Source organism: Durio zibethinus, chromosome 24 (genome assembly GCF_047325235.1).
Source record: "Durio zibethinus cultivar Kanyao isolate XHJ-2024 chromosome 24, ASM4732523v1, whole genome shotgun sequence".
Classification (NCBI taxonomy): Eukaryota; Viridiplantae; Streptophyta; class Magnoliopsida; order Malvales; family Malvaceae; genus Durio; species Durio zibethinus.
The window spans coordinates 16,327,416-16,348,980 of NC_143185.1; the positions used below are offsets into that span (position 1 = coordinate 16,327,416).

The window sequence follows — 21,565 nt, forward strand, 5'->3', positions numbered from 1 at the left end:
TAACTTGAATAAAATTTAAATTCAACTCAATTATTATTGAATTGAGTTTGAGTTTAAATGGTTAAATTTATCAATAAAGTCGAATTTGAATATTCTTATACTCGATTCAAGTAACTCATGAGCTTAATCGAGTTTTTATATTTTAATATATTTTAATTATTTTAATTGATAAAATATCTCAAATTCGAGTACGAACTTGAATACATATAATCGAATTTTTGTTGAATATAAAAATCGAATTTATTTACATGTTAATCGAGTCTAATTAAGCGGTTCAAATAGCTCAATTTTTATCTTAAGTCGAATTCAAACTAAAAAAATAAAATTTAATTGAGTTTTAAATCGAGTTTCGAACATCAAATTTGAAGTCGAGCTCGAACTCAAATTTAATAAAATATTAATTTAAACTTGATCGATTATATTCTTAATTATAATACAATTTATAGCAACCACTACTAGGGGCTTTGGAGTAACTGCAATTTCTTTCGATCCAGCTCGTAGTGGTTCTGTAATTGCTGGTGTTATTTGTTGAGGGTACTTGATTGATCTTTTTTAAGTTAATTTTTGAAATTTCTTCCTATTTCCATAACAGGGTTTATGTGTAATGTTTGATTAATTTGTTGTTTCTGCTTATTGAAAAACTAGAAAATATCAGTCCAAGGAAGTTTTTATTTTACAAATTGATTGTTATTCCTTGTCTACAGTATACAAAAATGAAAATAATTTTCTGCTTTGAAAAGTCATATAATGTTTGTAGAGGGATGTTGGGTTTGGTTTAATTTCGAATGTATTGTCTGTATTATTTAATCTTCTTGCGATTTTAAAGCTAAGAAGAATTCAATAGGCTGAGTTCACTGTGTATAATTTGGTGAAAGAGTTTGGTATATGTGAACCCGAAAGAAAATAAAAAAAAAAATTGAACGATTTATTCCAGTTCGATTTTTTTGGTTTTCGCTCCTTCAATCAGTTGGTTTAGAATTTTTTTATATATTAAATTAATTAAATCAATTTTTTAATTTTTATAATTGAATTAATCAAATCAATCAATTGCTCGTCTTTAAATAAAAAAAATATTTTTATTATTTGGATTTAATTCTTTTAAAAGGTTATAAGAAAATAAATGTAAATAAATTTATTTAGATTGATAAAAAAAAGATGTATTCGGTAAAATTCAAAAATTTTTTATCCTTAAATAAATAAAATATAACTTACTTATTTGGATCAATAAAAAAGATGTATTTAGGAAAACCTAAAATTTCCTTATTGTTAAATTAAAAATATAAAATAAAAACATATATAATTAAATTCTTATAAAGAAATTATAAAATAAGATTGGATATAATATATATAATTATTTTTAAGAATGATATTTAATAAATTTAAAATTTAATTATCAATATCTATATTTTTATATTTTCAAATTATAATCGTTTTGTACAAAAAAATTATAGGATATATAATCAAAAGTTTTTCTATTTTTTAAAGTAAACAAATTCCCATGTCCCATTTATTTAATGCCATTCATACAAAACCATTCTTTTTAATTTTTTAAATTAAAACTAGATTAAAATTTTGGTCTTTTTTTTTTCCCAATAAATATGCGTCTTGTTTAGAAAAATCTCCAAATATGAACGTTAGAAAAGCGGAGCCTGGAACAGAAGAAGCCGCCAAGCTGAGCCGAGAAATAGAGCTTTCCAATTGTCGGTGGTCCTGTGAATGCGTCGGCTATGAAAATGCGTGAACTGAAAAAAACCCACAGCCTTCACTCTTTCTTTTTCTAACCAGAAAGCGAAGAAGGAGAGGAACACGAAAATTTTTTTTTTTCTCTTTCTTCCTTTCTCTTTATTAACTTTCTCGTTGTTGTCTTCTCTTCTACGAAATTGATAGATGCACTCAAACAAAGACTAAATCCAAAACTCTGCTTCTTCATTTCTCTGTCTCTCTCTTAAAGGTTTGACCCTTTCTCTTTCTTTCCATCTACATTGTTTTTCTTTTGTTTTTTTTTTCCCTTTTCTCTTTTGTTTTAGCTGTTTGCCATTCATGATCCGTTGTCTTTTCTTCCAAATCTAGCCTCCTCAAATTCGCTTCTTTCAATTCACTAATTCACTTCCACTCTTAATTTTGTTTTTTTTTCTTTAATCGGACTTCGATCTGCTGTCTACTGACTTTCAGTTTCGTAAAATTCAGCTCATTTAAGTGGAAACTTTTTAAATTCAGTTTCTGTTTGTTTCCTGAGAAAAAACTGAGAAAAGAAAGTAATAGAAAATCAGTTTGTTGGAAATGTGATCTATTGCTCTACTCATTTCTTAAGTTTCAGTTTACTAATATATGATGCGTTGGTTTATTGTTCTTTCGAGATCGAGGCCTTGTTGAATTATGATGATTTTTGCTTGATCTGGTTTCATTGATATATAGATTCTTATTTAACTTATCTCTTTTACTATTTGGCAGGAGATTTTAATGTTTTGACGACGCGTAGTGGCTGGATCTGGGGAGGGGCTAAGGTTTTTTTAGATTCAGCCAATCTTGCAGTAAAAAGCAAAGCTGGCGGCGACACTGGCTTGGAGGTTCGCTGCCAACAATGGCAGCGGCCTTTCTGCGAATGATATGGTATGTTTCTATTTTCATTCTTAAATTTTGGATAATTTAGCACTGAGGGTATGGTTTGTGAACTTATTGATATGATCCATTTCTATGTTTAAGGTGGTTATTTGCTATGGGGTGTGTTTACATCTTATTTTGCAATCATTGGTAATAAATAAATGCATCCCTTTAGAAGATAATTTGTTTTCTATGAGCTTGGATAACACATCAATATGGAAATGCAATTGAATAATTATGAAATCTGAAAAGGATTTGAATGATTTGGAAATTTGATTGGTTGAAGAGCTTTTTTTTTAGAAATTTATTTAGAGCCATTTATACTGAAATCTAATGTGTGATGTTCCAATATACATTCTTCGAAATAATGTACTGTGAGGTGACAGTGTCACTCACATGCATTAATGCTATCAGTTGGTTTCATTTCTCTGAAATATTGCCTTTTGCCATGGAGGTTATAGTTTAGAGATACATGCTAAGCAACAATATGGCATTGCATATTCTCTGATTTTCTCTGACTACAATATGATAGGTAATTGCCAGTATTGCTGTCCCCAAAACCACAAAAAACCCCCCTCCCCAGTCCCCATATCTCCCCCCCCCCCCCCCCAAAAAAAAAAAAAAAAGAAAAATAGAAAATGAAATATTATATGTAACCTTTCAACTTTCTCTAACCCCTGGAATGTCAGCAGGGTTGGGAATATTTTGTGATTGACCAAATATCCTTGGAACTGTATTCTGCAATGCCCTTCTTGTTTATGTTTTCCATACCCTTTCTTACGTGTAGCTTCTTACAACCATCATATAGCATGTTTTTATTTTTTTCACATGGCCACCTCATTTACCTGTGGATGAATGTCTAGCTATAATAAATTGAACAAATTTGAAATTTTGACATCATTACCTATCTATGTCTCTCATGGTTGCAGGAAAAAAATGGGGATGCAAAACTTCAAGATTCGGAGCCCCCAACTCCACATTCAGTTATAAAAATGGGTTTGAGGTTAGTCTAAGCTTTATTGTATGTATATTTTATGCAAGGACGCGAGGCACATTGCGCCAAGAAAAGCTGGGAACAATTTGGAGAAGTAACTTTGGGCTTGGAGCTTCTTACTAAACTTAGAAGAGTCTGAAATTTGCTGTATATCAACAGCATAAAATTTTTTTTTGCCACAAGCAGCATAAAGTTTAGCTAACTATTTACTTAGAATATGCTATGTTGTCATTCTAGCTTCCCCACCCAATATATATTTGGACTTCTCTTTGGTATTTCAGTGTCTTTGACTTGGATTCTATTGTCATAGGCCTCATTATTTTGTTAGTTGGCTATTTTTGTTTTGCTGTCATAGGCCTTCGTATTTTTTTCCTGTTGCCCCTGAATTATAACTGATAGAGAGTGTCTGCTTAGGTTCCGCTCCATTGATGACTATGGTAATATATCTTCCCCCATTATTTGGTGATTTGCTGAATTTGCATGCTATGATTATTAGCTATTATAATTCGATCTTGACTAATTTATGCCCTAAATCACCTGTAGGGATCGTACAAGTACCATGGAGGATCCAGATGGGACATTGGCGAGTGTTGCACAGTGCATTGAACAGTTGCGGCAGAGTTCCTCATCTGTACAAGAGAAAGAGCATTCGTTGAGGCAATTGCTAGAACTCATTGACACACATGAAAATGCTTTTAGTGCTGTTGGATCTCACTCTCAGGCAGTTCCAGTTCTTGTGTCTCTTCTCCGATCAGGATCACTTGGAGTGAAGATTCAGGCTGCAACTGTTTTAGGCTCACTTTGCAAGGAGAATGAACTAAGGGTTAAAGTCTTACTTGGGGGCTGCATACCACCGTTGCTTGGTCTCCTTAAGTCCAGCTCTGCAGCTGGTCAAATTGCAGCAGCTAAGACCATCTATGCTGTTTCACAAGGTGGTGTCAAGGATCATGTTGGATCAAAGATTTTTTCAACCGAGGGAGTTGTGCCAGTGCTTTGGAAGCTGCTACAGAATGGGCTGAAGACAGGAGACTTGGTTGATAACTTATTGACTGGAGCATTAAAAAACCTCTCAAGCAGCACGGAGGGATTTTGGTCAGCTACAGTACAGGCTAGAGGAGTTGATATACTTGTAAAGTTGCTCACGACTGGACAGTCAAGCACTCAAGCTAATGTATGCTTTCTTCTTGCATGTATGATGATAGAGGATGCATCTGTTTGTTCAAAGGTATTGGCTGCTGAAGCGACAAAACAATTGCTTAAATTGTTAGGTCCTGGTAATGAAGCCCCTGTTAGAGCCGAGGCTGCAGGTGCTCTTAATTCTCTTTCTGCCCAGTGCAAAGAAGCTAGACGGGAAATAGCTAATTCCAATGGTATTCCTTCTTTAATAAATGCTACAATAGCGCCTTCAAAAGAATTCATGCAAGGTGAGTATGCCCAAGCATTGCAGGAGAATGCTATGTGTGCTTTGGCAAATATTTCTGGTGGTTTATCATATGTCATCTCAAGTCTTGGTCAAAGCCTAGAGTCATGTTCTTCGCCTGCTCAGACTGCTGACACACTAGGGGCTTTGGCTTCAGCTTTAATGATTTATGACAGCAAAGCAGAATCAACTAGAGCATCAGATCCTCTGGTTATTGAGCAGACTTTAGTTAATCAGTTCCAACCTCACTTACCATTCCTTGTGCAAGAACGTACAATAGAAGCCCTAGCCATTTTGTATGGAAATACTATACTCTCAATCAAACTTACTAATTATGATGCGAAAAGGTTGCTTGTTGGATTGATCACCATGGCAACCAATGAAGTTCAGGAAGAGCTTATAAGAGCTCTCCTCACACTTTGCAACAATGAAAGAAGTCTATGGCGTGCTCTTCAAGGCCGTGAAGGTGTTCAGCTGTTGATATCACTTCTTGGTCTTTCATCAGAACAACAGCAAGAATGTGCAGTTGCACTGCTTTGCCTTCTATCTAATGAAAATGATGAAAGTAAGTGGGCCATTACTGCTGCTGGTGGCATTCCTCCACTTGTTCAAATTCTGGAAACTGGTTCTGTGAAGGCCAAGGAAGATTCTGCATTGATCCTCAAGAATTTATGTAATCACAGTGAAGATATACGTGCATGTGTTGAAAGTGCTGATGCTGTTCCTGCACTATTATGGCTTCTTAAGAATGGGAGCCCCAATGGGAAAGAAATTGCAGCAAAGACTTTGAACCATTTAATTCATAAATCTGATACAGCTACTATCAGCCAGCTCAGTGCATTATTAACCAGTGATCTACCTGAATCTAAAGTGTATGTTTTGGATGCTCTAAGAAGTATGCTTTCGGTGGTCCCATTCCATGATATATTACGTGAAGGTAGTGCTGCAAATGATGCTATTGAGACCATGATTAAAATATTAAGGTCAACTAAAGAAGAAACTCAGGCAAAGTCAGCATCGGCTTTAGCTGGGATTTTTGAAACCAGGAAGGACTTACGTGAAAGTAACATTGCTGTAGAAACTCTTTGGTCAGTCATGAAGCTGCTAAATGTTGAATCTGAAAACATTTTAGTAGAGTCCTGTCACTGCCTTGCTGCAATATTTCTTTCAATTAAGGAGAACCGGGATGTGGCTGCTGTTGCTCGAGATGCAATGTCTCCCTTGGTTGCACTTGCCGACTCTTCGGTTCTTGAAGTTATGGAACAAGCTGTATGTGCTCTAGCAAATCTTATTTTGGATACTGAGATATCAGAAACAGCGATTGCTGAACAAATTATTCTGCCTTCTACAAGGGTTTTACGTGAAGGAACTGTTTCTGGGAAGACTCATGCAGCAGCAGCAATAGCACGTCTGCTCCATTCAAGGCAAGTCGATTATGCCATAACTGATTGTGTGAACCGTACTGGAACAGTTCTTGCATTAGTTTCTTTTCTAGAATCTGCCAAAGGTGGATCTGTTGCTACAGGAGAGGCACTAGATGCACTTGCTATTCTGTCAAGATCAGAAGCGGTCAATGGTCAAATAAAACCTGCATGGGCAGTTTTAGCTGAATTTCCAAAAAGCATATCTCCAATAGTTTCATCTATTGTGGATGCAACACCCATGTTACAGGATAAAGCTATTGAGATATTGTCACGACTTTGCTGTGATCAACCTGTTATTCTGGGAGACACTGTTGCCAGTGCTTCTGAATGCATATTATCAATTGCTAGAAGGGTGATCGGTTCCACAAACTTGAAGGTCAAAATTGGGGGCACTGCACTTCTGATATGTGCAGCAAAAGTTAATCACCATAGAGTGGTGGAAGATCTCAATCAATCAAATTCTTCTGCCTATCTAATTCAATCACTTGTTACAATACTTGGTTCAGAAGAGACTTCTTTGGCAAATCCACAAGATTATGATCAGGATGCCATTAGCATATGTAGGCATCCTGAAGAAGAAGCCAGGAATGGGGAATCCGATATTGGCACGGCAGTTATTTCTGGTGCCAATTTGGCTATGTGGCTACTTTCTGTCCTTGCTTGTCATGATGAAAAGAGTAAAATTGCAATAATGGAGGCTGGAGCAGTTGAAGTTGTCATTGAGCGAATCTCCCAACGATCTTCCCAATATGCTCAGGTATTCAATCCTCTTCCTAATTATTTATTTAAAATAATGTTGATAAGAATAGAACTTATGGTGCTTAAAGATATATAAAATTCCTCAGAGACAGCATTGATATTATTCCCTGTTTCCCTATTGTGCAATTGTGGCTATATTCCCTCCTACTTTTACTGGAACTGTTTCCATTCTGTGTGGTAATTTGCAGATTGATTTTAAGGAAGATAACAGCATATGGATTTGTGCATTGTTGCTAGCAATCTTATTTCAAGATAGAGATATCATTCGGGCACATGCAACAATGAAATCTATACCAGTACTTGCAAATTTAGTGAAGTCGGAGGTGTCTGCAAACAGATATTTTGCTGCACAAGCAATGGCCAGTTTAGTCTGTAATGGTAGCAGAGGGACTCTTCTATCTGTTGCAAATTCAGGGGCTGCTGGTGGACTTATCTCGTTGCTTGGCTGTGCTGATGTTGATGTACAAGAACTTCTTGAATTGTCCGAAGAGTTTGCTTTGGTATGCTACCCAGATCAAGTTGCTCTTGAGAGGTTATTTAGAGTTGAAGACATTAGGGTTGGTGCTACTTCTAGAAAAGCAATACCTGCCCTTGTTGAGCTACTTAAACCAATTCCAGACCGTCCTGGTGCACCTTTTCTGGCACTTGGGCTTCTGACTCAGCTTGCAAAAGACTGTCCATCAAATAAGATTGTTATGGTGGAATCAGGGGCTTTGGAAGCGCTGACTAAGTATCTTTCTCTCAGCCCTCAAGATGCAACTGAGGAAGCTGCTACTGATCTATTGGGGATCCTATTTAACAGTGTTGAAATTCGAAGACATGAGGCTGCATTTGGTGCTGTTAGCCAACTTGTAGCAGTTTTACGTCTTGGAGGAAGAGCTGCTAGGTATAGTGCTGCTAAAGCATTGGAAAGCCTATTCTCTGCTGACCATATCAGAAATGCAGGGACTGCCCGGCAAGCTGTTCAACCCTTGGTTGAGATTCTTAATACTGGAATGGAGAGAGAACAGCATGCTGCTATTGCAGCATTAGTTAGGTTGTTGAGTGAAAATCCTTCTAGAGCACTTGCAGTTGCAGATGTTGAAATGAATGCAGTGGATGTTCTTTGCAGGATCCTTTCATCAAATTGTTCAACGGAACTGAAGGGGGATGCTGCTGAGTTGTGTTGTGTTCTTTTTGCAAATACAAGAATCAGGTCCACTATGGCTGCAGCTCATTGTGTTGAGCCTCTAGTGTCTTTGCTTGTAACTGAGTTCAGTCTTGCGCAACATTCAGTTGTCCGTGCATTAGATAAACTTGTGGATGATGAGCAACTGGCAGAACTAGTTGTTGCACATGGTGCTGTAATACCCCTTGTTGGCCTTCTGTATGGTAAGAATTACATGCTTCATGAAGCTACCTCAAGAGCTCTTGTGAAGTTAGGGAAAGACAGGCCTGGTTGTAAGATGGAAATGGTGAAAGCTGGAGTAATTGAAAGCATGCTTGATATCCTTCATGAAGTGCCAGATTTCCTATGTTCTGCTTTTGCAGAATTGCTCCGAATACTGACAAATAATGCTACTATCGCTAAAGGACCATCTGCTGCAAAAGTGGTTGAGCCCCTTTTTCAGTTGCTGTCAAGACCAGAATTTGGGCCTGATGGACAGCATAGTGCATTACAGGTCCTTGTAAATATTCTGGAGCATCCACAGTGTCGTGCTGATTATACACTGACCTCTCACCAAGCTATAGAACCACTTATCCCACTTCTTGATTCTCCAGCTCCAGCTGTTCAGCAGTTGGCAGCAGAGCTTCTATCACATCTGCTCTTAGAAGAACATCTTCAGAAGGATGCAGTGACAAAGCAAGTAATCGGTCCCCTTATAAGAATTCTTGGTTCTGCCATGCATATCTTGCAACAGAGAGCTGTAAAGGCACTTGTTAGCATTGCCCTAATATGGCCAAATGAAATTGCAAAAGAGGGTGGTGTCAGTGAGCTGTCGAAAGTGATATTGCAAGCAGATCCTACGCTCCCACATGCTTTATGGGAATCAGCTGCTTCAGTTTTAGCTAGCATTCTGCAATTCAGTTCTGAATTTTATTTAGAAGTACCTGTTGCTGTTTTGGTAAGGTTGCTCCATTCTGGCACAGAGGGCACCGTGATTGGTGCATTGAATGCTCTTCTGGTTTTAGAAAGTGATGATGGAACCAGTGCTGAAGCGATGGCTGAAAGTGGTGCCGTAGAGGCTCTCCTAGAACTTCTCAGATCTCATCAGTGTGAGGAAACAGCTGCAAGGCTGCTGGAAGTATTACTCAATAATGTGAAGATAAGAGAAACGAAAGCTACGAAAACTGCTATCGTACCACTATCCCAGTATCTCTTGGATCCACAAACCCAAGCTCAGCAGGCAAGGCTACTGGCAACATTGGCTCTTGGTGACCTTTTTCAGAATGAGGCACTTGCTCGAAGTGCTGATGCTGTTTCAGCTTGTCAGGCTCTTGTTAATGTGCTTGAAGACCAACCAACAGAAGAAATGAAAGTGGTTGCCATATGTGCTTTGCAAAATCTTGTGATGTATAGCCGATCAAATAAGAGAGCAGTTGCTGAGGCTGGTGGTGTTCAGGTTGTATTGGATCTAATAGGTTCAAGTGATCCAGAGACATCCATTCAGGCTGCAATGTTTGTTAAACTTCTTTTTTCTAACCATACCATTCAAGAGTATGCTTCTAGTGAAACAGTCAGAGCCATAACTGGTAAGTTCTGTAGCTCTGTTGGACTTTAGTTTATATGGATGGCTAATATGAGGAGAAATCACTTAAAAATGTGTCTATATATTGTGAAAGTTTCCGTCGCCATGCCTACTTTATGGTTATATTGCATATCCTTTGGTTACGGTTTGCCCTTGTTAGGGTCTAAGTTCAATTTATTCTTCCTGTTTGATTGGCAATTCTGACTGCATCATCATTTTTTGTGGGTGCTTGCGGTTGTGGACACTCAAAAGATTTTGGGTATCAACATATCGTTAATGGTGAACAGAGTTATAGAACTCAAAATGCAATTTACGGATGCAATAATTACAAATGTAAATTCTTTTTCTGTTTTCATAGTCCTTGAAAAATATATTTACATTATGGTTGTTGCTCTGCAGCTAAATAAAATGAGCTGGAAGGTAAATTGTCTGTTTTTTGCACCCATTTATTGCCTTACTGAGCATATTCACAGTTTGTGTGTGTGTGTGCACCTTAGTTTTTTTTCTCATGGGCAAAGTCTTGTGTTAGGAAGAACTGACAGACAACATATATTGTTCAAAGATCAGCAGTACTATGAAATTGACTTGTTTTTCCTTTGGTCAATCTGGTTTAAAATGGTATTGGTAATACAGTAACTTCTAGCAATATCTTGCAGCTGCTATTGAAAAGGATTTATGGGCCACTGGAACTGTGAACGAGGAGTATCTAAAATCTCTAAATTCTTTATTTAGCAACTTCCCACGTTTGAGAGCAACTGAGCCTGCAACACTTAGCATTCCCCATTTGGTTACATCTCTCAAAACTGGTTCTGAGGCAACTCAAGAAGCTGCTTTGGATGCGCTTTTCCTACTCAGGCAGGCTTGGTCAGCGTGCCCAGCTGAAGTGTCAAGAGCTCAATCAGTTGCTGCTGCAGATTCAATCCCCTTGCTGCAATACTTAATCCAGTCTGGCCCACCTAGATTTCAGGAGAAGGCAGAATTTCTGTTGCAGTGTTTGCCTGGGACATTGGTGGTGATAATCAAGCATGGCAACAATATGAAGCAATCAGTAGGAAACCCAAGTGTTTATTGCAAACTTACGCTTGGCAACACTCCACCTCGGCAGACCAAGGTAAGATGCTTCCATATCCTTCTCCATCATGTTTATCTGACTGTGATTTGAGTTAGGGAAGTTTTCCTTCTGAATTTATCAGTTATCACCTAATTATTTGATAAAACTAAACAATTAGTTGAATAGTAACATGAGATTCTGGGTAGCCTGTACATTCCCATAGTGTTTGAGCCACAGGTTTCTGCAAAAATGACTGGTATATGGTGAGGTGGAGTTCTCTAAACAGCAGCCTGTACATGGATGGCATGACGTTGTACTGATGTTTGGGTTCAAATCTTTAAACCAACTCTTAAGAGTTAAGATTAAAATGAAAGGGTATTTTTCTAGCTATAAGATCTTGAAGCTTTCTTGGTCAGGAAGCACTTTGATGTAAATCACTGTTGTCTCCTGAACTTTGGTCTGTATGCTGGATGAACTTAAACAAATTGGATGAATATGTGTTCCGTCTATTTGTGCTGGTTTGAAAATCACTCGAAAACATTCTGTGCTTATCTGAGTACAAACCATTTTGTGCCCGTTATTTTTTGACCTCTCTTCACCTTCTTTAATTTGTGCCATGCTAACTTATTTGTCACTTATCAGGTTGTGTCAACTGGTCCTAATCCAGAGTGGGACGAAAGTTTTGCATGGACTTTTGAGAGTCCTCCAAAAGGGCAGAAGCTGCACATATCTTGCAAGAATAAGAGCAAAATGGGCAAGGTAAGCATATCATAAAGAATTATTGTCTTTTGTTTTCTGATGGTTGGGTTGGGTGTTATTCAAGAATTTTCTACTCATTTTAGTTTTCTTGATTGTTTCTAAACTTCTTTTTGTTCTTTTTACAACAACAGAGTTCCTTTGGAAAAGTTACAATCCAAATTGATCGGGTTGTAATGCTTGGAACAGTTGCTGGTGAGTATACTTTATTGCCGGAAAGTAAAAGCGGGCCATCCCGGAATTTGGAAATAGAATTCCAGTGGTCTAACAAGTAAAGTAAATATATTTTTTCACATTGAAATTTTGGGGAGGAGAAAATCACATGATCAAGTAGGGAACACTTTTTCCTTTTTCCCATTTTGGGGTATTTATCATTGCAGTGTACATAGTCTACCAGAGATTTTGACTTCTCTAGTGTTTTGCCTACAGTCAATGTATTCTTTTGTAATCTGATTTTCCTTACATTTCCCTGGATGAACACAACAAGCTTTTTTTGCTTTCTAATTCTTTGTATTCAATTTGGTGTGCTTGTCAAATTTGAGAGGAAAATAAAGTTGTTTCTCGCTTTGGAATTGAACATGTTTTCAAGTAATAATTCTGTCTTCTTCCATTATTCCAGTTTGAAATTAACAGAATGTTGCATCTATATTTTTCCCTTTTTTATCATATTGGGCTATTAACTTTTATGAAGATATAATACTTAATATCATGCGCATAAATTCTTTTAATTCTGTTTTGAATTCGTAACTTTATGATAATATCAGTTGATACAAAAGTCGATTGTCATCAATGGTAGTTTTTAAACTCAACTGTGTATCTGAAGTCTTAACATAGTCTATCTCTGGACTGTGTAACCTTCAAGTTGGGAAAAAAAAAGTTGGCCTGACTTTGACAGGGATAAGTCCTCTGAGGCACTGAGATTTCCACAGTACCTTTTATCGAAAAGTGCTGTTTTCCAGTTTCCACCACCCAAATCCAATAGATGGAAGGAAAAAAAATTTGACAAGGATAAAGGCGGAAAGAGAATGTGTGAATGCGATTGACATAACTAGGTGGACGCCCAATATTACACCCACTCGCTTTGATGGGCCCATTTGCCTCACGTTCCTCCACTTCACTTACCGGACTTTTCACTTTTTCAGCTATCAAAACGAAAAGAGGTGCTGCAGTGTCCATTCAAGATCGCACGAGTATGACCAATTGAGCTCTATAAATTTGAAAATTATTTTTAAATATATTAAAATAAAAATATTTTTTTAACTCATTTAATCAGTCAACAAAGTCAAATTTTCATGATTGTCAAGTTAATACATATTCGACTATCACATTATCATAAGTGAAGATCGATATTTAAACTTCTCACCACAGAGTAAGCTTGTCCTTGTGAAAAAGGGATTAACCCAACTATCTCTATTAACATTATATCAAGACATCACTTCACAGCAAATTAATGGGTTTTTAAGTTGTTTAAGATCATTAAATGTGGTGCACACTTACGTGGAATCATTAAATGTAGTCTATAATTATCTACGTGGCTTATTCTCAAGCTTCACATAAACTTATTATCAATTAACTCTAACATCTCTTGATTGTACTTTATTGCTGTAGGTCTTAGTTATCCTTCATGTGACCATTACACTATTTCTTTTCCAACCAATACCTAAAAATAGCATCAACAATTAATGCCATTTGTGGGAACGACAGTCATATCTCATTCTTACTCTTTTGAAATAGCAACACCAATTATGAACGTAACCACCTAACATGCAATCGCCTCCAACGCAGTGGCTATATGCCCAACCCCTTCACAAATCCCATCACCAAACCTTCTTTCGTAGCACCATGGTACGATCCCATTCTTCCATTTTTTTGCAATTTAATGTTGTTAAATGCTGGACTACTTAGCCAATGGGCTATTACCAAAACCTAATAGGACTTTTTTCTCCAAGTGCAATATTCATAGCCAATTAATGCAACTCATTGGCAACCCCCTGCCACATTTACTATGCAAGTTATATTCCAACCTATAGATCCTCATGTACTAAACAAACATACAACAACCTATCCTAGAGTTTTACCATGCATTAATGACCCAGATCCAACTTTTAAATGCTTAAGTAACCACTTAATAAAGGTTACTTTAACACACCAGCAAACTATAACAACCATCATAAGAAATACCCTGCCCAAAATAAAGCTTTATTTCTTTTTTCCAAGAGCCATTACAAGCCCTTATCCAAAATGTTGAAAGCCACCCCAAAATTCCCTAAAATGATACCTACCCTTATAAGCCCACAACATAAAACCAAGCTTTCAGTAATCCTAACCTTGATAACGAGCTTGCAACACTAGTCATTGCTTTACGCAAAGAATTGGTTAGCATTAAAAAAGAAAAGAATGAAGACTTGCAATAGTTAAAAGATGACCATAACCTCCTTTCCCCCCAATTAGACAAGTCGACATCTCCATTTTCTTAAAACTCTCTAAAAAAACCTATAATAGAACCACCAACTCTGAATATTACTTGGACCATTTTAAAACCTATATGGACCTCTACAAAGTTTTAGATGCAATAAATGTAGAGTTTCCCTATGATTTTATGGGGAAGAATGTGCACATGGTTTTTCTCAATGGCCTTTGCAACTATCAATAGTTTTGACATTTTCAGTCGATAGTTCTTAGCTCATTTTCTTAGTAGTAAGGCCGTAGTAAGCTCCTCTACAAGTTTGTTGGCTATGAAGTACAAACCTAATGAGGCCTTACAGTAATATCTCAAACGGTTTAACATAGCAACCTTGGAGATCAAAAACTTAAACATGGAATAGGCTAATTTGGTGTTCACCTTGGGGTAAGACATGACCACCTTAGGTATTCGCTCACCGAGCATAAGCCTGAATAATTATATTAGCTCTATGAGAGAGCCTAAAAATTTGTTGAGATCGAGGAACTCAAAGCTAAAAATAGAGCTGATAAGCATGAATAGTACCCTGAATGTCCACGAAATGACCAAAAATAGATAGAAACCCCTAACCAACGGTTCCACGACAATTGTCAATCCTATAACTAGCCTTTCAAAAGAAGAGATTTGCAACACAGCACTAGTTGAAACTCCTAACCACAGCCTAACCATTATCAAACCATAAATAAAACCCTAAATGATATTAATCAATGACCAACATAGCGAAAGCCAACACCAAAGACCAACTAACCATTAGCAAAACAGCATTGTAACTATCACTAAAAAAGAAAACACTCCACTGATTAGTGCATAACATTTTATAAGGAGATTGAAAGATTGCATGGCTTAATTAATGGTCAACTTGCTCACCATGACTAGTGCTAGAACAACCTACTAACCCATCCACTAATAAATACACCCAGTTGTCAATAAGGCGAAGGTCCCTCTTAACAATAAGAAGAAGCTCACTATATAAAGATAGTTAGTAAGCGCCTATTAAGGGATAATCCACGTCATTGTAGGTGTAATGGAAGATTAGACAAATAATATATTTAAGCACAAGTCATACCTATATAGTATTATGGCTATTGACTTTGCCCATAAAAAATTAAAAACTATGGATATATATCATTTTTTAAAGATAACATTGATATCCTAGTAGATAATGGCAATGACCCCATCATGATTTCAGCAACCATCGTCAACTACTAAATGTAAAGGATTTTGGTCGATATTGGAAGCGTGGTGGACCTTATTCAGTATAAAGTTTTTAAATAAATTAGATTTTTGGATGATGATTTGAGGTCATAAAGGCCCATATTTGGTTTTGTCAACCAACATATTGTGGTTAAAAAATCTATCACTCTATTAGTCACCATTAAGGAGAGGGAACATACATTGACGATGATGGCAAACTTTCTATTGTAGATCAACCCTTAACATATAATGTCATCTTTGATAAGTCATTGATGAAGAAGATAAAAATGGTCACTACCATTTACTGCCTTAAAGTTAAGTTCCTAACATTAGCAAAAATAAGCTCTATGTGAACCAATTAGATAACCATCCACCAATGCCATATATTTTTCTTGCAATTAACACAAAGGGTGGAACTAGTAGAAGCAACAACCCTAGATCCACCAACAACCTCTAAAAAATAACTTGAAGTACAACCTATATCCCAACTGTTAGTACATGTTATTAACTTCGCTCTGGCAAAAACCTTCAGTATCGATAGCTTGGACACTTGCAACGAGATGAGAAAGTGTAAAGCTCACCTTGTCGAGCAAACTATGCTAGTGTAATTATATCCTCGTAATCCAAAGTTTATCACTTAGACAAGTTCTTTGTTGGACTCTAAAGCCAGAAATACATTACATTGATTTTTTAATGGAATGTAGATGTTTTTGCCTGGTTTACTACAAACATTATAAGCATTGATGAGCATGTTATCACCAATCATTTAAACATAGACTTAGTAGCTAAGTCGATAAAATAAAAGAAAAAGTGCTTTGCCCTTTAATATCTAGGCGATTCATGAAGAGGTGGATAAATTGTTGGCTACAGGCTATATCAAAGAAGTAAAGTATCTAGAATGGCAGCCAATATGGTAATGGTTTAAAAGGCTAATGGGTAATGATACATGTGCGTAGATTTTATAAATTTGAATAAAGCTACCTTTAAGATAATTTTTCTTTGCCTTTTATTGATAGGTTAGTTGACTCCTCTACAGGTCATAATTATTTGAGTTTTATGAACACCTTTTCAAGAAATAACTATATTAAGTTAGCTAAATCAAACTAAAAGAAAACATTTTTCATAACTAAAGATCATCTATTTTGTTATATAGCATGCTTTTTGGGCTTAAAAATACATGAGCTACTTATAAACAGCTTGTCAATAAAATATTTTAAAAAAGATAGAATGCTCCCTAAAGGTGAAAAGCCCCTCTTTAGATGACATGTTGGTGAAAATCCCTTTTTTGGAATAGCGTATACAAGATATGGTGGAAGCTTTTTCTATTTTGCACCACTATAACATAAAGTTAAATCCTGTTAAATGTACTTTAAGTGTGAAGGTAAAAAAGTTTTTGGGATTTATTGTCTCTAATAAGGGCATTAAGGTAAATCCTAAAAAAGTTGTAACCATTTTCGGTTTAAATCCCCTAAGATAACTAAGAAAATACAAAGACTCATAAGGTGAGTAGTAGCTATCAACATATTCATGTCTAAATTGGCTAATAAGTGCTTAATTTTCTTTAAAATACTTTAAAGTGCCAGCAAATTCAATTGAGATGATCGGTGTCCAAAGGCTTTCAAAGAACTCAAGCAATATTTTAGCTCGCTTTCCCTTTTCACCAGCCATGTCCTCGATAAACCCTTTTGTATATACTTGGCCATATCCAATGAAACTATTGCTATAGTATTTCTTCGAAAGGAAAATGAAAGCTAGATTCCAGTATATTACACTAGTAAAATATTACACAATGGGAAAGTTAATTACAAATAGTTGGAGAAGATTGCTTTTACATTTATAATTGCTGCTTGTCAATTAAGATAATATTTTTAGGCACACGTCATTATTGTATTAATTGACAAGCCCTTTAAAGAGGTTTTACACAAGATAAACACTTCAAAAAGAATGATGAAAGGGAATATTGAACTTAGTGAATTCAACATATAGTTCAAGCATAAGAAAGTTATCAAAGCCCAAGCCTTTGCAAATTTTGTTGTTAAGTGCTCTTTTACCCTTACAGCTGAGACCTCGCCAATATATATTTGTAAGTACCTATCCTAACCTTTAAAACAATAATAAAAGGATGAGACAGACAAGCCAATTGATACTTCTGCCCTATTCCTCTAGTTAATTAAATGCCCATCTATATTAAGCCCTAAACCAAAGCAAACATGGATGTTGTATGTTGATGGTTCTCCAAGAAATGTGGTTTTGGAGTAAGAATTCTATTATTGAGCCCTTGTGGGTAAGAGTGGCAATATAAACTATCTTCTAGTTTATCTGTCTTTAATAATACATTAGAATATGAAACATTAGCCATAGGGTTGGAATTGACTATCATTCTAAATATGAAAAATGCAACTGTCTACATTAATTCATAGTTAGTTGCTCGTTAAATGAATGATAAGTATGAAGTTCAAGAGCCTATGCTTACCAAGTACTACATGATCATTCACCAACTTAGTCAACTTTTCACAACTCTTTCTCTTGAGCAAGTTCCTCGTACCAATAACACTATGCTGACTTGTTATCTAAGTTGGCAGTTTCCATTGAGATAAATGAGCATGTCAAAATCTTACTGAAGTATATACCAGTCCTCAATACTTATAGTTTACCCATGTTTTATGTTTAGAAGAAAAGGCAATTGAATGACTTTTATTGAAGTTTACCTTAAATGTGAGTACCTTTTCAAACTCGTGATAAGGAAGAAGATCCAAAAAAGAACAACTAGATTTGTACTTTCAGGGAACACATTATACAACAAAGCTTTCTCGTCTCTTTCTTTAAATGCTTGCACTAGTTGAGGCAAAATATGTTTTAAAAAAGATCTAAGAAAATGTATATGACCATCATTTAGGTGGATAAATGTTAGCATAGAAGGCATTAAGATAAGGTTATTATTGGCCCCTATAAAGAATGATGCAATGGACTTAGTTAGATGTGACAAATGCTAACAATTCACCAAAGTCCCATGACAGTTGGCAAAAGCATTAAATAATATCTTCAGTTTATGGCCATTTGCATAATGAGAGATTAACATTTTGTGCCTTTTCTCTATATCAATAGCTCTAAAGAAGTTTATAATTATAACTTGCGACTATTTTACAAAGTGGGTTAAAGTAAAGCCTATGGCAACCATTACTGTGAAAATAATAGAAATTTTGTATGAAAGTTTGTAGTGTGTAGATTTGGTCTCCCTAACACCATTGTAGCGAATAATGGAACACAATTTCAACCCTGAAAGCTAAAATATTTTTGTCAGAATTTCAAAGTAACCTTGGTCCACAGTTTAATAGCCCACCCTAAACCAATGGTCAGGTAGAGTCAATTAATCAGATTATTTTGACCTCCATAAACAAGAAACTTAATGAAGTAAAAAAGAGCTTGGTTTCATGAGGTTCGTAGAATACTTTGGGTAATCAGAACTACTAATTATTTAGAGACTAGGAAAACCTTATTCACTTTAACTTATGGGACAGAAGTAGTAATACCAATAGAGATGAGCATACATACACTGTAAACAACACATTTCGACTTTAAAAGGAAGGAAGAAGCCTTGAGAGCTAATATGGACTTATTGTAAGAAACCAGAGTTTTAACTGAAGTAAGAATGGTCATTAGTGCCTAACAAGTCACCAAATATTATAACTTTCGAGTTAAGCATAGACATTTCTAAATAGATGACTTGGTACTTAGAAATTGTGAAACCAATAAGTTAGTGGGAGAAAGAAAAAAATTGACACCAAGTTGGGAAGGACCATATTGGATCTTTACTGTGATTGGCTTTAGAGCATATAGATTGCAAGACATTGGGTAATCTTATACCAAAGATATAGAATGCCATCTACTTGAAGAAATATTATCTTTAACCACATCCTTTGTCAGGTTCCCATATTTTTTAAATCTATTACTTTATGGTATTTGAAAAGTATTCACTCCTTTTGTACATATATTTAGATTTCACCACCTTATTTTGTAAGACTTGTGTATAAGAAATCTTAATGAAAGAATGATGGCTCTCTATCACCTAACTCCATGCATCTTATGTCACGTATCCATTTTTGAGTTAAGGCATATTGGCAAACACAAACCCCATTTATTGCCAACACACTTAATGCGCCTTGTGTGCCATATTTATTTTGCATTAAGGCTTTTACGCCAACACGCCTAATGCCCAACGTGCTTAGTACTCTATATCTAATTTATGTTATGGCTTTTACGCCTAACGCGAATTTTTATGCTATCTCTATTTTATGTTAAGGCTCCCACTCCATCATGCCCAATACGTTATATGCGTCATTTCCAATTTGCTTTAAAGCTTCTAATCCAACATTTCTAATGTGCCCTCACACCATCTATATTTTGCATTAAAACTTCCATGTCAACACACTTAATGTGCCCTATAAATCACATCTATTTTATGTTAAGACTACTATGACAACACGCTCAAATAGGGCTCACATGCCATACCATGTGCCAACAATATCACAATAGAAAACCATCTTGTGATGAGGTACACATACTTGCTAATCTCAATGCATACACCTTGGAAAGGTTATTTTACTCCTTAATGAGAAATCATGCTTAGATGTTTTCATGCTATATCTTTATGCGTTTCCATTAGCATAATTATAAAATGGTTTACCTTTATCTATTAGGCATCATAATGCTATCACATCAAACAATAAACAAGTCATTGCCTAAGTTAAAAAAGGTTTAAAAGCACTGCTTTCCATATGAACTAAAAAACCATTATATGAAGTTACTTAATTTATTTAAACCATTATATGAAGTTACTCAATTTATTTAGTCTCTTTGAGAATATAAAAATAAACTTAGTTTGAAATTATGTAAACTTTCACACTTGTGAAAATCATCATATAATATTACTTAAATTACTTAGGATTACCATGAAAAATTAAGGTAAACTTAGCCTAACTCAGTAATTGCAAGGCCTAAAATTGCAAACATTAAGGCAAGTTTTCACTACTTAAGTTGAGGCATTAAGATTAATGGCTATTAGAGATAAGTTAGGTTATTTGAGTTATAATACATTACCAAAAGTCTTTCTAACTTAGCCTTCAATGCATCACATTTTTGCATAAAAAATAGGGCCTTAACCAAGATTATTCCATAAAAGTGGGACATGCATAAAAAGTTCAAACAGCAGAATAAACACACAAGGCAATAAATGTTGAATATACTTCAATTGGTATTAATAAAATTGTATAGATACAATACATTCAAATAAACAAAAGTATAAAAAGTAACAAATACAAAATTCCTAAGAAGCTGTAATGGCATCATTAGTTAACACCATAAAAGTATCAGCTACATCAGAAACAAGTGGGATAACATCAGCAGTGTTGCCAATAGCAGTGTGCTTAGACCCAAAACTACTAGCTTGAAGGTAATTGAGGACCACAGGTAAGGCAATCAAATCAGAATCGATAGAAATCTTGCCAATCCTATCAAACACCTTTACCTTTTTTAGCTAGGCCATGTTTTATAGGAACTCAACATTGAAGTCTTTTGATGACATCATTATATATGAGAAATCCACCTTTCTGAAGCCTAAAGGCCTTTGTTGCAATTGGACTTGGTACATGGTTGATAATCTATACTACTTGCTAGTGGCTAGGTAGACACTGGTCCACTTAGTCTTTTGTTTTCCCAACTGCCTGAAAAACTTAGCACATCCCCTCTAACTCAACCTTCAGCTTTGTAAGCTCTTTCTCCAACTGCTGGGCTTGCGCCTAACTTTGATCCCTTTCTATTTTAGCTCAGTTGGAGCACGTCGTAACTATCACCTACTCGTCTTGCAGCTTATTCTTTTCCTCTTTCACCTTCTTAAGGTAAGCAATTGCAATACCCAAACATTACTGCATGGTAGTATTCTTTCTAGTAGCTTTTTTCAGCTAGGCCTCTAGCTCTTCTATATTCTTTTGCATTGTGGTGTTCAAAATTTTCAAGCCCTTACTGGAGCCATCATTAACCCATAATAACATGTCTTAATTGGCCTTGGCTTGAGTCTCCTTTTAAAACATTTCTCTTTTGCACCTCAAGTCTTCTACGAGCAGCCTTACTTGCTAATAGAAGCCCATCTTATTAGCCAAAATTTGTATAATACATACATT

The 21,565-nt window shown here is 35.8% G+C and overlaps 1 protein-coding gene across 4 annotated transcripts; it reads left to right on the forward strand.

The window, feature by feature from the left end:
• The first annotated feature begins 1,757 nt into the window (after nucleotides 1–1,757).
• LOC111316948 (protein CELLULOSE SYNTHASE INTERACTIVE 1-like) lies at nucleotides 1,758–12,311 on the forward strand. Of its 4 annotated transcripts, none has more exons than XM_022919197.2 (8): nucleotides 1,758–1,951; nucleotides 2,452–2,610; nucleotides 3,531–4,032; nucleotides 4,139–7,196; nucleotides 7,387–9,931; nucleotides 10,584–11,038; nucleotides 11,621–11,737; nucleotides 11,869–12,311. In XM_022919197.2, exons 4-8 carry the CDS (start codon nucleotides 4,155–4,157, stop codon nucleotides 12,007–12,009), a joined length of 6,300 nt encoding a protein of 2,099 aa, XP_022774932.2. In that variant the 5' UTR covers nucleotides 1,758–1,951; nucleotides 2,452–2,610; nucleotides 3,531–4,032; nucleotides 4,139–4,154; the 3' UTR covers nucleotides 12,010–12,311. The 4 variants fall into 4 exon arrangements, with proteins under 4 accessions (XP_022774932.2, XP_022774930.2, XP_022774931.2 ...); XM_022919195.2 differs by having other exon boundaries at nucleotides 3,531–3,604; XM_022919196.2 differs by lacking the exon at nucleotides 1,758–1,951 and adding an exon at nucleotides 2,039–2,171 and having other exon boundaries at nucleotides 3,531–3,604.
• Nucleotides 12,312–21,565: the final 9,254 nt, after the last annotated feature.

Coding starts and splice junctions, on each gene's coding strand:
- LOC111316948 (XM_022919195.2), top strand. Junction 7,197..7,386: donor GATCTTCCCAATATGCTCAG/GTATTCAATCCT, acceptor GGTAATTTGCAG/ATTGATTTTAAGGAAGATAA. Junction 11,039..11,620: donor CTCCACCTCGGCAGACCAAG/GTAAGATGCTTC, acceptor GTCACTTATCAG/GTTGTGTCAACTGGTCCTAA.